The sequence below is a fragment of the Chenopodium album genome, chromosome 17 (assembly GCF_948465745.1).
Source record: "Chenopodium album chromosome 17, dcCheAlbu1.1, whole genome shotgun sequence".
Lineage (NCBI taxonomy): Eukaryota > Viridiplantae > Streptophyta > Magnoliopsida > Caryophyllales > Amaranthaceae > Chenopodium > Chenopodium album.
The window spans coordinates 50,700,800-50,716,478 of record NC_137850.1 but is presented as its reverse complement, the minus strand read 5'-3'; the positions used below and the strand labels follow the sequence as shown (position 1 = coordinate 50,716,478).

The 15,679-nt window shown below is 31.7% G+C and overlaps 2 protein-coding genes across 2 annotated transcripts; both read right to left on the bottom strand.

Moving 5' to 3' along the window:
- Positions 1-5,420: 5,420 nt before the first annotated feature.
- On the bottom strand, positions 5,421-7,845 carry LOC145588465 (cytochrome P450 76AD1-like). The gene is made up of 2 exons (XM_081645115.1): positions 6,955-7,845; positions 5,421-6,115 (listed from the first exon to the last, which is right to left on the bottom strand). The coding sequence occupies exons 1-2, from the start codon at positions 7,843-7,845 to the stop codon at positions 5,489-5,491; spliced, it is 1,518 nt and encodes a 505-aa protein (XP_081501241.1). The 3' UTR covers positions 5,421-5,488.
- A 5,194-nt stretch (positions 7,846-13,039) lies between these two features.
- LOC145588464 (amino acid transporter AVT1I-like) lies at positions 13,040-15,567 on the bottom strand. Its single transcript, XM_081645114.1, has 2 exons — positions 15,337-15,567; positions 13,040-14,305 (listed from the first exon to the last, which is right to left on the bottom strand). The coding sequence occupies exons 1-2, from the start codon at positions 15,473-15,475 to the stop codon at positions 13,164-13,166; spliced, it is 1,281 nt and encodes a 426-aa protein (XP_081501240.1). The 5' UTR covers positions 15,476-15,567; the 3' UTR covers positions 13,040-13,163.
- Positions 15,568-15,679: the final 112 nt, after the last annotated feature.

The window sequence follows — 15,679 nt, the reverse complement described above, 5'->3', positions numbered from 1 at the left end:
TATTTTGTTGGGTTTGTTTTTCTTAGAGGAGCTTTTTTTTTTTTTTTTTGGAAGACAATATGTAACTTTTAGTTTACAAGTATCTGGTTCTTGTTATTCTACGGAGTATTTATAATGATGCCTAAGTCGGTTAAACTAGATACATAGATAACCTAACGTTTCCTTGAGAAACAAGCTAAGATTGATAATATGGAAACAAGATTATTTTAGGAAACAATCTTACATCGTATTTTAGGAAATAAGCTTACATTATTAGAAAATTTCCAAAAAATATTCTAAACTATTAACTATCCTATCATATATTTTTAAAAAAATCTAGGAAACAATCTTAATTTCGTATTTTAGGAAATAAGCGTACATAGACTACATACTACCGAAAATAATCCTAAACTATCCTATATTCCTATCATAGTATCATATCTTTAAAATTTTGGGCATAGCACCGCTTAACTGACCTATAGAATTTCGTAACTTGGCCCAGGCCCAAATAAATCAATCTAAGAGACGTACAAAATATTACTAGTACCAAATATAGATTATAATTATAATACTTGGGGTTGTTATTCGACGCCCGCAAATTACTCAAATCGCCCGCAAATTATGAATGAATTTACGTTATTACCCCCAATCTCTAACTTAACCTCTTTCTCTCTCCTCACTTAAAATCACCACCACCACCACCCAACACCACCACCGCCACTGCCACCGACGTAAAACAACATCCACCACTTTAAATCACCACCACCACCGCTTTATTTTTTTTCGCCGGAAAAGTAGACGAACCGTCCTGTCTAGGCGGTTCAACCATGGTCAAACAGCCTAGGAAAAACGGTTCGACCGTGGTCAAACCGCCCAGGCTAGGCGGTTCGACCGTGGTCAAACCGTAAGCGGTTTGACCACGGTCAAACCGCCTAGGCAATACGGTTTGACCATGGTTGAACCGCCTAGCCTGGGCGTTTTGACCACGGTCAAACCGTATTGCCTGAGCGGTTTGACCATGGTCAAATCGCTTTTTTAGGGCGGTTGGAGCATTTTCCGGCAAAAAAAAATTATTTAGTCATCCGCAGTGGAGATGCGACATTTGGGGGGTGGTTATTGGGCGGCGGTGGACTGTGGTGGGGGTGGTTGTTGGGTGGTGGTGGACAGTGGTGAGGGTGGTTATTAGGCGGAGGTGGGCAGTAGTGGCGGTTGTTTGGCGGTTTGGCACTAGGGGTAACATTGTAATTTCATTCATTAAATGCGGGCGATGTGATAAATTTGTGGGCGTCGTTTAGCGATTCACCCTTAAAATGATTGGTCCCTTAGCAACTAAAAAGTACTATTTCCGGTCAAATAGCTTTGGAATCTTGTCTAGTCATCAATATTTTAGGGACCATTAAATTTTGTGGCCAAATTTAATTAGTATTCTATTACAATAGTATAAGGACTTGTCAAATTAATTGATTAAAGAGAATAGTTTAGGAACTACTTGATTGATTTGGCAAAAACAGTCATAACAAAAATAGTTTAGGGACCTTTTAATTTACTCATACTTGGAAAGTGAGTTTCTTAAAAAAATTAAAAAATATTTCAATATTAAACCACAATGACATCTTCTACTATTACACTTGAACCCCTGCTAATAAATACTCATGTTATCCATATTAAACCACAATGACATCCTAATTAATACTATATGTGTACGTTTCTGTATTTGAGTTCCTAATGCACCCGCAATAAATTATTTGTGCACATATGAATGTTTTGGATTATCAACAACAATTTGAAGAACATACGACAATATATAGCCAAATTTCAATTTATAATAACTTTTTTTTTTTGTGGTTGTATATATATACGAGTAGATTAACTCTTAGCGCTAACAAATATATAGGATGAAAAATGTACCGTTATATGTATAATAAGTGATAGGTGATAAATATTTTAGGGGAAAATATTCAACGTATATGATGGTAAAAAGTACCACCACATGCATAATAGTACACAAAAATTAAAGTATTATTTAGACAATTTATATTTTAATAGTACATTATACATGCATAATGGTAAATAATAATACATTATAATGTACCACTGTAGAGTCAACTTTTTTCAAAAATTTGTCAAATTTACAATTTGCCCAAAACATATAGGAGCCATAAGAGTATACAGATATGCTACAAAAGGAAGGAAATTGAAGGCTTCAGGTTTAAGTGTCCTTAATTTAGCACTAGTAGCAACGTGGAAATACTATACTGAGACACATTATGCACAATACATTAAAGAATAAACAACTGTTAGTTGTACTGTTAAACATGAAGTGCATTACATTTATGATTTTCCAATAATAATCTAGAATGTGTCCTGGAATATAAATAATACAATTATACTCAATTATCACGAATCAAATTTTGATACTCGCCTATGAAAAGTTAAAACTCATTTTTGGTAAAATAAAACTATACCTTTTTTAAAAAAACATTTATTACATATGGGGCAAATTCAAGTTTCTCTTAGAGATAAATTTGTTAATATAATCTAATCATTTTCTTTTATTTTTTAAATAATAAAAGTAAAATAATAAAGTGTCACATAAATCATTTTCTTTTATTTTTAGGGCTATATATAACTTTTTGATTCATAGTCAAAATTTTCATAAATTTGAGAAAATTCGGCAAAATTACATGTTGATTTATTTATTTATTTTTTTAATGAAAACAATTATATGTTGATTAGTTTTATTAATGGTGCTTAATAATTTTAAATCTTTCTTTCTTTAAATTCTGATATACAGCCGTAAAGGTTTCATGTACCGAGTATATATCATTTTCCCTTTTTCATGGAACACCATATGTGACCATTTATTAGGGCCTGTTCATATTTACTGAATTGAGCTGAACTGAACTGAACTGATTGGAACTGAAATGAACTGATTGGAACTGAACTGAACTGAACTGAACTGAATTGAGCTGAAATGAATATTTTATGTGAGAGGGAAATTAAGAGCTGAACTGAACTGAACTGAACTGATTGGAACTGAACTGAACTGAACTGAACTGATTGGAACTGAACTGAACTGAAATTAAGTAAATGTGAACATGCCCTTAGTGTCAATATATAGCCAAAAGAAGTCATATTTCCAACCATTGACTACTTCCTTTAAAGTACGAGTACCTATCAAAATAAATAAGGTACATCGAAGAATTTATAATATAATGTCACATAATATGCAGTATCTACTCCACTTGGCTGGTTGTGCTCATTAAACATGCTTACATCAAAGGGAAGTTTACAGTTGGGATAAAGCTTAGATTAACTTTCCCTTGGCTTATTTGTTACTCCGTATCAGATAAGTTTGGATGACATTCTAATTAACTTCGTTTATTGCCAAAGTGATCCAACAAAAAAATCTTAAATGAGTTAGTGGTAAAGAAACAATTTACTCCATATTTCTTGAAAAAAACCACAAATCAAACGTTGTATGGACATGCATGATACATGTAAACTTATTTTTCTTCCACATGACTCTATATGACTGCCCAACCACTCGATCCATGAATTAATATGGTTCGGCTGATGGTTAGAAAGTATGCGTAATGGTGGACTATGTGAATTTAATGAATTGATTGAAAAGAGATTAATGTTCCTTACAAATCATTAGCCAAGTGATCAATTCAGCTTTGTCATAATCTATTGAAGGTATATACATACATACACAAATCATTAGTAGACATTATTTTATTTAATAAATGTGAAATTTATAGGATTGGATTGATTGAGTATTAAGGGTCTGTTCACATTTACTGTACTGAACTAAATTGATTGGAGCTGAAATGAAATGAAATAAATATTTTATAAGAGAAAGAAATTAGGAGTTAAGCTGAATTGAACTGAACTGAACTGATTGGAGCTGAACTGAAGCTAAAGTGAGCAGGCCTTAAACAAGACTTTTCCACGGGTTGAGGATTACGGAGTACGGAAGATATGATGGACCAAATGACGTTATTTTCATTGTATTTAGTGGACGAGTGGTATTTATAGAAAATGATCAAGAAGGATCGAGGCCAAACCTAGTGGATGGGTATTTTTGTTACAACTTGTCATACTAAGTTATGATAATGGTCCAAACTGTTCTTCATGAAACATCATCCTAAATATGAAGTGCCTTTTAAATATGCTCTCGTAAGTAATTATAACTATGTTCTATAGAAAACAAGTTAGTTATATAGTTCAACTCTATACATTAAATTAGTAGTTTAAAACATGTGAAATGAGAAGTATTACAGATTTACAGCTGAAACATATTACTCCGTATTAAACATGATTTACTAATTAATTAACAAGATTAATTGATTTAGACTTTAGAGATGGACAAACTTGTAAGTAGCCGCCTCGTTAAACCGTTTTCGTATTTGCATAAAGCACATGGCCTGAGCAACTAATGAGCTGGTTCTTTATTGATTATACATGTCGCTTAAAGCTAAACATCTAATAATTAGCCTATAATTGTGCGATTAAGGCTTTATTATATCTATTAGTGATGATTAGAACTTATTGTGAATGATTGAAGAGTATGGGCATTCTTAGCATTTGATTAATTTAAGAGATTAAAACTAAAATACTAATTGAACAGCTTATTTATTTTATATATAAGATCCACATTACAAGCTAATTATTGAATAGTCCCTCTTATTTTATACTATATAAGTCATTTTACCAATTAAATAGATGAAATTCGACTATAATTCAATTCCAAGGTACCACCAGTCCACGATATTATTGTACTCCATATACCATATGTCCATATATGGTTATGTACAAAAGTTTTAAAGATGTTGCGAGTAGTTAATAATATTTATTTTGGTACTTAATATTACTGCATTAAAAAAATAAAAAAAATCCATGATGATATATACTACATATTCTATAAATTAACAAATAATAGTATTAATATACACTCGGGTGCATATAGAGGTAAGTGCACCAAAATGTGTTTTTTGCTCATTTGATATAATTTTGCTCATTTTAGATTTTAAAATGAGCAAAAATATACTCTGCTGTATATCAAATTAGTAGAATACACTTGGGTACACTTTACAGGCTTACACCCGGGTGTATATAAAAGTTTTCTAATAGAATGGGATTGTAGAAGTTGGTATAGGGATTTGAAGTGATTATATGAATATCATATTGAGTAATAGAGCAACAATGAATAATTATATACTTAGCTATGACACAACACATTAATGAACTTCATCGAGCATTTTTTTTATTTTTTTATTTTTTTTATATGATGTATTATTTTGAAAGGTAGTACAGTGTAGCTATAATTGTACTAACAATTGTAAAATTGGTACGTACAAGAATAACAAATGTTTCAGATTGATGTACAAAATAAGGGAATACGTAGTTGCTTACGTTTTTATGAACTCGTCACCCTCCTTAAATGAAATACAGAAACAATAATCATGCAAAAGATTAACTCTAAGATACTAATTATAATGTGAAATTATGACATGCAATATTGTTTCCTTTGTACTGGAATAACTTGGAGAGGTTTAACCTTTTGCAATGTGATACCAAATTTCTCATCCATGTCCAAATCTTTTGGATTCATTCCATCTTCAAGTTTCCAATCAAAGGAATGAACAAAATTAGCCATCATTAAGTTCAACATTCTATAAGCCAAAGTTAATCCAGGGCATATCCTTCTTCCGGCACCAAAGGGCAAGAGTTCAAAATCTCGTCCTTTAAAGTCAATGTCACACCCTATAAACCTTTCAGGTGAAAATATTTCCGGATTTTTCCATACCTTTGGATCGCGACCAATGGCCCAAAGATTGACTAGAACTTGTGCATTTTTTGGTACGACGTAACCATATAACTCTACATCAACGTCTGCCTTTCGAGGTAAGAGAAATACAGTTGGAGGGTGTAATCGCAATGTTTCTTTAATAATGGCTTGCAAGTATGGTAGTTTTGAGATATCAGATTCTTGGACCATGGAGAAACCTTTGCCAATGGCTAGTTCGATTTCATTTTGAACTCTAATCATCATCCCGGGATTTTTAACAAGCTCAGCCATTGCCCACTCTAATGTGCTAGCTGTAGTATCAGTCCCGGCATCAAAGATGTCCTACATGACATAATCATTAGCAATTGTTAGCTTATAGCTAGGTATGTAGCAAAATATCTTTACAAAAATTCAAGCTCGTAATTAATGAATATAATTAGTGCATACTTCATTTCGTTTTTACTTTTTTATACTACTTTCATTTTCTATTAGTTGCAACAAAAAGGTATTATTTATGAGACATAAAAAATTACTTTGTTGCAAATAATAAGGAATTGAGCTAGTATTTTAACTTTTGAGCTAGTACTATATATATCACATATTCACTTTTAACATAGTTTATGATTTAAATACGAAGTAAAACACAATTATGTAAATTCTTGCTAGATTTATCTCGATACACGTAATATTTTACACAATTTCAATTTCCGTAATTGATTATAATCGCTATAATTAGTAGTTTTAAGAAACTTATAAACTTTAGACTCCATAATAGCTTTAGAGAAAAACACCTTTAACTAGCAAATTAATTAGTAGTGATTTATTATTGTAGGGAAATAATAGCAATAAGTATTGATTTATCTAGTTGCCTAAAGTTGGTTACATACATTATATTATGTCCTGTGTCTTTTATTGCCGACTTAATTCTGTAACGGAGTACTCCATATTATTGTACGGAGTACATGATCATTAATTTCAAAACCTTGAGCAATAAAATATCATACCTTAAACTAGAGAAAATCTTAAATTAATATTTATCTACAATTACAAACCGAAAATAACTGTCATTCAAGTTGACTAATTAAAATATAGTATAGCCTTATATTTTCAATTATTTCATTATTTATACTTTGTATATATTAAAAACTATTATTAGTAATTAGTGAAATAGAATTACTTACCACAAGAAGATGATTAATCTCACCCATACTCAACTCATTTTCATCGTAGAGGTTGAGAAGTGTGTCTAAAATATCACCCGTTTGTTTTTCACTTGAAACTTTGGTTGATCGAATTTTTTGCCTTTCACAAATTATGTCTTGAAAAACAGCAATAAGTTTATCAAAGTAAGCAGCCAAACGACGCCTTATTCCGAATGGATCAACGTAGCCAAGAATGGGGAAAAAATCGGCGTAATTTGGTTTACCAATTTCCTCCATTATATTCCACATGAGTTGCTTAAACTCTTGTGAATTATCCGATTCGTGGCTTGCCAATTCCGTTGAGAAAAATGTATTTGATAATAAGTTTAGAGAAGTTGTAAACGCGGCCCTCCCTATATCAACGGGTTGCCCTTTCTTAGAACAATCTTGCACGTATGCAAGAAGTTGTTCGACCTTTGCTTGTCTATGGGCTTGGCTAGCATCAAGTCGTTGATTAGAGAGAAGTTGCACGGCGGAGATCTTTCTAAGATTCCTCCATTTAGCTGATATGGGCAACCACGACATGGAAAGTTTGTCGTGGTCTCCTGCCCTAACAGAATCAGGAATAGTTCGATTAGCAAGTGCCTGGTCATTTTTAAGAAACATTTCTTTGGCTACGTTAGCTGAAGACACTACAATAGTTGTGATACTTCCTAACTGTAAGCTCACCAAAGGGCCGTGGATCTTAGCAAGATTTGCAAATGATCGATGAGGCTTCTCCCCAAGATCGAAAATATTGCCAAAGATTGGCATTCTTTTAGGCCCGGGTGGGAGTTTATTGGACTTTGTAGAGTGGTTAACAAATGATCGAACCAAATGAAAGCAAATAAACAAAATTGAAAGTATCAATGCAAGTGTTGTATGTTCCATGGTTTAATTTAAGAATGGAACAAAAAATGAAATAGGCAAGGCTAGATAGTTTAAGGTGTGTGTATATGTATGTAAATATTATGTTTTGATGAGTTGTTATGATTCCATGCTTAAAACCCACTATATATATACAACCCAATTGAGAAAAATTGGTGGTTGAGTAAAAAATGACATATTAATAAATATTCGCATAACACCTGGAATCATAAGATATTATGAGAGGTATGTACCAAATTAAATTAAATATATACAAGTATATAGTTAGATATAATTTCTCGTTCAACACATTAAGTGGACCAAGTTAAGGTCAATTCCATAAAAGTTACTAATTAAGTAATCTTATATCACTAATTATTGTATACTTTTTTTTTAATTGAAAAAACTACTTATTGTATACTTAGGGCCTGTTCTGATTGACTGAATTAAGCTGAACTGAATTAAACTGAACTAAACTTATTGGAGTTGAACTGAACTGAACTAAACTGAATATTTTAGGAGAGAAGGAAATTAAGAACTGAATTGAAGTGAACTGAATTGAACAGACCCTTAGTATTAAATAATATAAAGACATCAAAGGTGTTCTAGCTCATCATATAATTAACCATGATGCTCTATTATATCACATGATTTAAAAGTTCTTGTGTGAAAGCTAGGAAATAACCAAGGAACGTCAACGTATTAGCTGACCTCACACGTGCACCATTTATTGACTTGATGATGGAAACAAAATTATATGGAGTACATTGTCTTATACGGAGTAGTAATTGTCATCATAGTATTTATGTGCAGTGTTATACTCTATATCTTGGTTCAATCCGAAATAAGTTGTCATATTTATTATATTGTCGTTAAGCATAAGTTCTTATTTTTAAGCTTTAGTTTTGAAATTTATGTACATACAATAATATGATAAAATTACAAGTTGATTTTGTAAGTAATGTTTAATATATTCACGTACTTTTAGCTTAGAGTAGCATATATATCTAATACGGTGTAACTGAATAGTAATCATATATGTAGATGTCAATTAGATATTTAGGTTATTAGTCAATAAAATTCTTGTGGGTGGTATTCAAAACCACATCTACTATATCTAAGTTATTCTGACGGGTGTATCACATATTCACATTACATCTATCCCATTACCTTATGTGACTATCTGTACACCAAAAATAATATAGTAGAATAGTAGTCAATAGTCATCATAGTTTTAATAATTGAAAATTAGATAATACACCCGGGTGCACCATGCTCATGGTACACCCGGGTAAACAAAAAAAGGCGGAAAGAACATATAGTGTTTGATAAAGAACATACCTATGTTTGACAAAGAACATACCTTTAATATATTCTTTGAGTGTGATCAATGTGTTCTTTGAGTAAAATTATATGTTCTTTACATTATAACTTATGTTATTTAACATATGTTGATAAACATATATGTTTTTTTGGGTTTAATAATACAAAGTATGTTCTTTGAATTTGGCGTGTATGTTCTTTAAGGTCGTAGTGACGCCCAAATTCTATTTTTATTATCATGTCATATTTAAATTACTTTTATTATCGTATGTCCTTTAAGTTTGATTAGTGTGTTATTTAGGCATTAACTATATGTACTTTACAATATAAATTATGTTCTTTTAACATATGTTATTTTGAAATTTGATAATGAAATCTTAAATTATTTTTAATTGAAAACAATATTAGCGTAAAAAAATTAAATTATTATGGGAAGTTGAATTTTTTTTGGAGAGATAGAAAACTATTTTTTTGGGGAAATGATATCTTTGGTAAGGATTTTTTAAGAGGTGATCAACATTGGCATGACTCGCATCCGACTCGATCCGGCTCGAAATAGAGTGGGTTTGGGCAAACCTATAAATGCATTTTTAGTTAAAACTCGAACCGGGCTCGAAAAAAGCCCAAAAACCCGCTACTTTTCTACGGGGTTAGGCACGAGAAATTATGAAATGGCCCGGCCCTACTCGGATTTTAATCACCTCTAATTTTTTCCGTTAATATTGTGTAATTTTTCAGAAAATTTTATTAAGTTTCTATCTCGTTCTTTTTATTATATCTTTATGTTCTTTGGTAATACATGTTTTTGTCAAATACAAACATGTTCTTTGTCAAATACATGTATGTTCTTTCCGCCTTTTTTTATCTATCCGGGTGTACGATGAGCACTGTACACCCGTGTGTATAAACTACGGATTATTAATAATATTCTATACTGTGATAATAGTCTCTTTTCTGTCATCAAAATTGATTCTTTAGGTAAACGTACAACTTATATGACAACACAAACCTCCAAAAAAACCAATGCTGAAAGTAGCTTAGCTAGCCTGGCCTTTATATTTTATCACCTTCATTTAAATGAAAGTAAAGTATTTTCCTAACGTTATTCCAATTTAGTGTATGTCGATATTAGAATTACCTGTTGACAACAAATGTGAAAGTCTATCTTTATCTAATAACCATTGTAGATTTGTAGCCTTGTATTCTCCATTAAGGCATTAATAATAATGTGTTAATTAAGGTCAGTTAATCAAATAATAATCCAATAATCCCACTCTTCGTCAATGTTATTCGGTCAAATATAAGAGCCTCAAAATGACTAGAATATGATCGTGTACAGAAGGGGTCAAGTTGTATACTTAGCTTCCACTTTGAGTTTAATAAGACTATAAGAGTGAATAATATTTAAAACTTCCAATTTGTTTTTTTTAGAGTCCCTAGTCTCCCTTAGTATTTAATTTAAGGAAATTTTGCAACAAACCACCTTTTAAATCTTATTTTTTGCATATAACCACCTTTTTAAAAAAATGTTACAAAAGACCACCAAATTTAAAATATTGTTGCAAATTACCACCAATTCAATGTAAAACAATTGATAAATTTGGCTAAAAAAAACACAAAAAGTCATAAGAATATCTTAGTGTGGATGAGAATATATATGGTTTAATTTGACAACTTAGTATTGATTTTCAAGTTTTTTATGGCCATGTTGTACATTACGGACTCGTTCTTTTCAGCTTCTTTCTAATACTTGGCTTAATACTTATTCTTATCAAAATTAAATCAGATAATCAGATCAGTTCAGAAATTTTGAGATCAAACTGGATCAAAACTTTTACTCATTGCTACATATATATGCCTCGTACTTTTTATTGTGTATAAGAGAATCTATGAAAATTACATTATTTTGAAAGTATACAATTAGACAAATCTAACAAGATTTAATATAATTTTTTATTTTTTTTTTTCCGTTAATGTGTAGTTAATTTATATTAAACCTGACATGAAAAATTCATACCACACCAAAAAAATCTTTTTAAACCAAACCAAATTACCTTATTTTAGATAGCTAAAAGTAATTAATTCTGATAAATAACTTGTATTAAAACCCAAATACTCGGTAGCTAAAAGAAAATTTAAACAAAAAATAATCTTAAAACAGTCAACCCATCTGTTTGACTGAAAATCGGCCCTATTTTTATCAATCCTTCGTTTTAAACAAGATTTATTTGTATGATATACATTTATACTTGTATTATTGTGTAGTTGTACTACGTATATGCTTACTCGGTTTAGGCATCGATGCACATGCACGTTTAGGCACATCCGCACATGTAATTTCTATGTTTGCCAAAATGTAATTCGATAAGAAATTTCATCTTCAAATAAAAGATGTAAGATTGATGATTGGTTTTTTGGTGCTTAGAGAGCCATAAGATTAGGTGATGAAAATCGATTCTTAGATCCCCTGAGATCGGGAGTGAAGTTCTAACCACCTAGCTATCTTTCACTCTCAAAACCGATGATTGGTCAATTGCATACTTATATTGGTAGGAAGAAATCATGCATTCACACTCCGATACTCTGCATATATAACCAGAATGCATACTTTTTTTAATATTTGCAAGGATAAGTAATTAACTACGAAGAATCACGGGTAATTAGATATTAAGACTGCATTTGTTTTCGTAATGATTTAGTTTAACTTTTAGAAAATGTTCTTGAATTGATGACTAAACCATTCCATCTGGATTCTGGGCCGATAAGGCAGCAGTTGATGCGATTGGCATATGGACTAAGTGGTATGTTAATGGCCCATCCAGAATTATTATTGTTGTATTGGGTCATGGTCTCCTTTGGGTTTCATTAAACGGGTTAGGTTAATGTTAAGGTCCACTTCCATTTAACTTTGAATACGAACACAAGAATAACACGACACAACACATTTATCCGCTTTACTTCTAGCTACAACATTCATGTTTCTCACGCATCAAGTTTCATATCATAGATGTATAAAAACATTGAAAATAGTATAGTGCACCCGGAAAAAACATTAGACATATTTTAAAGAACATAGGCAAAAAAAAGAATATGCTAGGTTTGAAAAAGAATATACCTGTGTTTGACAAAAGAACATGTTTGTGTTTGACAATAACATGACATTACAAAGGACATAAAGTATTTAAATAAAAGAACATGTTATTTTTCATGGTTACTCGGGTGGTTGAACGTGTTTGAAAAAGAACATTATATTTGACAAAAAAGAACATATTTGTGTTTGACAAAGATAGAGGTGATCATTGGGAGGGTCGGGCCAAGGTTAAAAAAAAAGCTCACTTCTCAAGTCGGGCCAAGTTTTGGGCCGAAGTTTTTGTGCCCAAACCCACCCAAAATGTGCGGGCTTTTCGGGTCGAGTAAAAAAAAACAACTAAAATGCATAAAAACGCATTCCCAAACCCGCCCAAAAAAAATAAATTTACGGGTTGGGTCCGACCCGATTTGGGGGGTGAAAAAATTCTGCCCAAAACCCGTCCAAAATCGGGCCGGGTTGGTCTAACTTTGATCACCTCTAGCCAAAGAACATAAAGTCTCTACAAAAAAAACATGTTAATACATTAAAGAACATGTTCTTTTTCCTGGTTACTCGGGTGATTGATATTTTTTTTTTTAAAATGTACATACATTAAAGAACATATTATATAATGTAAAGAACATATAGTTCAAACTTAAAGAACATATTATGCTCACGTTCTTTATAAATATCTATAATGTTCTTTTTTTCGCCCACATTCTTTTAAATATACCTAATGTTCTTTCCGGGTGCACCATGCACATGGTGCACCCAGGTGCACCAACCACACATTATAAAAACATTCAAATAATATATGCACTCGAATACACTTAAAAAGGGAGTTGTATAACACCTCGTCACCTCTACATATATTTCTAAATCATACTTCATATGTTATCAAATTTTATGTGATTGAAATATTTAATCCTAATTGCAAAGAATAAAAAGATTAATGTGTGATTTCCACATATATATCAAACAGTGATATGTATGTACCAGATATCAATAACACTAAACTTATACACACAATGCCCCATATGAAGATACGTTCAACTGGTCTCGGCTTAGATTTGGTGCTTGAAATCTTCAAGTAGCACAAGCATGGGATTGTAAGCGCTGCAGAGGTGCAAAGCAATGCTCCCATGAGAGACAATAGGTAGCCAAAGAACGGAAAAGCCAATGCTATAACTACTTGTGTAGCAACCAAGGTCAATCTAACAATATAGTTGAACCATCTAGTCTGGTAACGCCTAGGAAACCAACCTTCAGTCGAAATTACGACTGGCTTCAATAATAGTGCATATTTCACCAAAGGAGTTATCAATGTAGTGTAAATTGCAACATTAGAGCTCAGTTTTCTCGTTGGAAGGTTCAAAGTTATTTGTGATTCGACACTTGAACCAAACATCAAGCATCCTAACACGGCCATCGAGACATAGATAAAGGTTGAGAATGCGAAGCTCATGAATAAAGCCTTGGAGAAATGATGTTTTTTCTGCATTGAGGTATAAACTGCAGGAAAAACTGTTTGACCACTATAACATAACATGTATAAGCTAGCCGCCGTTGTTATTCCTTTCCAATTGAAGAGGGGAACTTGATTTTCTACTTGGGGGAATTCAATGCCATCAAAAACTCCAACACATAAAATCGATCCAAGTATTAAAAGACTAGCTAAAACACCGGCTGCAGAAATGTAAGCCAAAATGCTTAAGCTATCCAATAGGACTGTTGGGAGAAGAATGAGCGCGATGATTATAATGAAGCATGAATTGCCTTCGATTGTTATTCCAAATGCACCAAGTGAAAATTCCGGGAATAATTTGTGTAGATTATCTCCTTCCGAGATTAAGTAACTTGTTGTAGCCATATATAGATCTCCATAAAGAACAATCGATACAATTACGTTACCAACATTTCCAAAAGCATACTCCCCTACGTGTGAATAAGTTTTGATCCTTGGATCTACTTCCATGCATCGTTTTAGTAGCAAGCTCGTGTAGGTAGCTACCCCGGCTATGGCGAAAACCACGATTAAGCTTAACCAACCTCCATGAGCTAATGCATAGGGGACTATCAAAACTCCATTGCCTAATTAAAAAGGCACAAAATAACTTAACGGTTACGGTTAAATACCTTAAAAAGCTTAAAATGTTGTGACCATGGTTACATCATTTGTTATCCGATATGATTGTGAGCATGATTTATTGTATCAAATGCTTTTTTTTTTTTAATTTTTTTTTATCTTAATTAAATACATGAACACATCTATCCTATAAACTTTCAATGTTTTTTTCTCTTGTGTATCTTACTATGAATAATAATAATAATTCTCCGACAAAGATATTTTACTATCTCAACCTCTTTACCATCTACACTTTTTTTTTTTCTTACTTTATCTATTTTTATAACACTTTTTTTCTAAACCACATTTTATTCACCTAACTCATTTTAATTATCGATCTCCTTTTAGTTGAATCAATCCATTTAATATTCACTAAAACAAGCTAGAGTTGTACTGTGCAAGTGGGCATGATAACCAAAATTAAAATAAAATAACATAAACCGGAAGTAGTAGTAGATAGAGCTACAAAATATCTTAGCTAGCTATAGTTATTAGTACATATTAATCACCTAATCTTCACTTAACTAAATTAACTTTGAACTAAATAAAACTCATTATAATTGTATACATAGAGTGTGGATAACACTTATTAACTCTTGTAGTATTATATACGAGAAAGAGTATTAACTCTTGCATGAGTTATAAAACGAGATCTAAGCTTATTTGTTCGAGGAGGTACGAGGATGTGAACTATAATTTAATCCAAATTTTGAGTTATAATTTTAGATATTTTTTTCCCTTATTAGTGATTTTACAATTAACTAGAATTGCATCGATATTTGTAATCGATTTTAGGATTTATACAGTGGTACATACCCAAAAGAAAAATAATAAATAAATAAAACGAAATAATAGTAATCATACTCAATCCGTTCATTTTTGTTCTTTTTACAGTGACTTAAACTACCTTTTAAAATATACCTCAAATAGTAATAACAATGAAGATTGAACGGAAAAGTGTGAAACCGAAAATGAATTAAAAGGAGAAAAAACCAACCTAGTATGACGTTGATGCCATTAAAAACAGTCTTCAAGAAAGAAGTGTTGGATTCTTCAAGTGAAGATTCATTATTGTTGGCCTCTAACTCTAGTAATGGTTGTGTAAGAGAGGATTTCATTTTGCTCTTACTCTCCATCCTCTCTTAGTAGTATGGAAACAAAAAAAGAAAAAAATTAATTAACATAGAGATTGAAATAAGCAGTATCTTATTTTATGATCGAGTGGATTTTTTTCTTTCTTGTCTGATTTATAATTTAAAAGAGTGTTGTCGCTATTTGTATAGACATTAGTACCCTATTGTGACATTGACAAATATTGTCAAATAACGAGTTTAATTTGA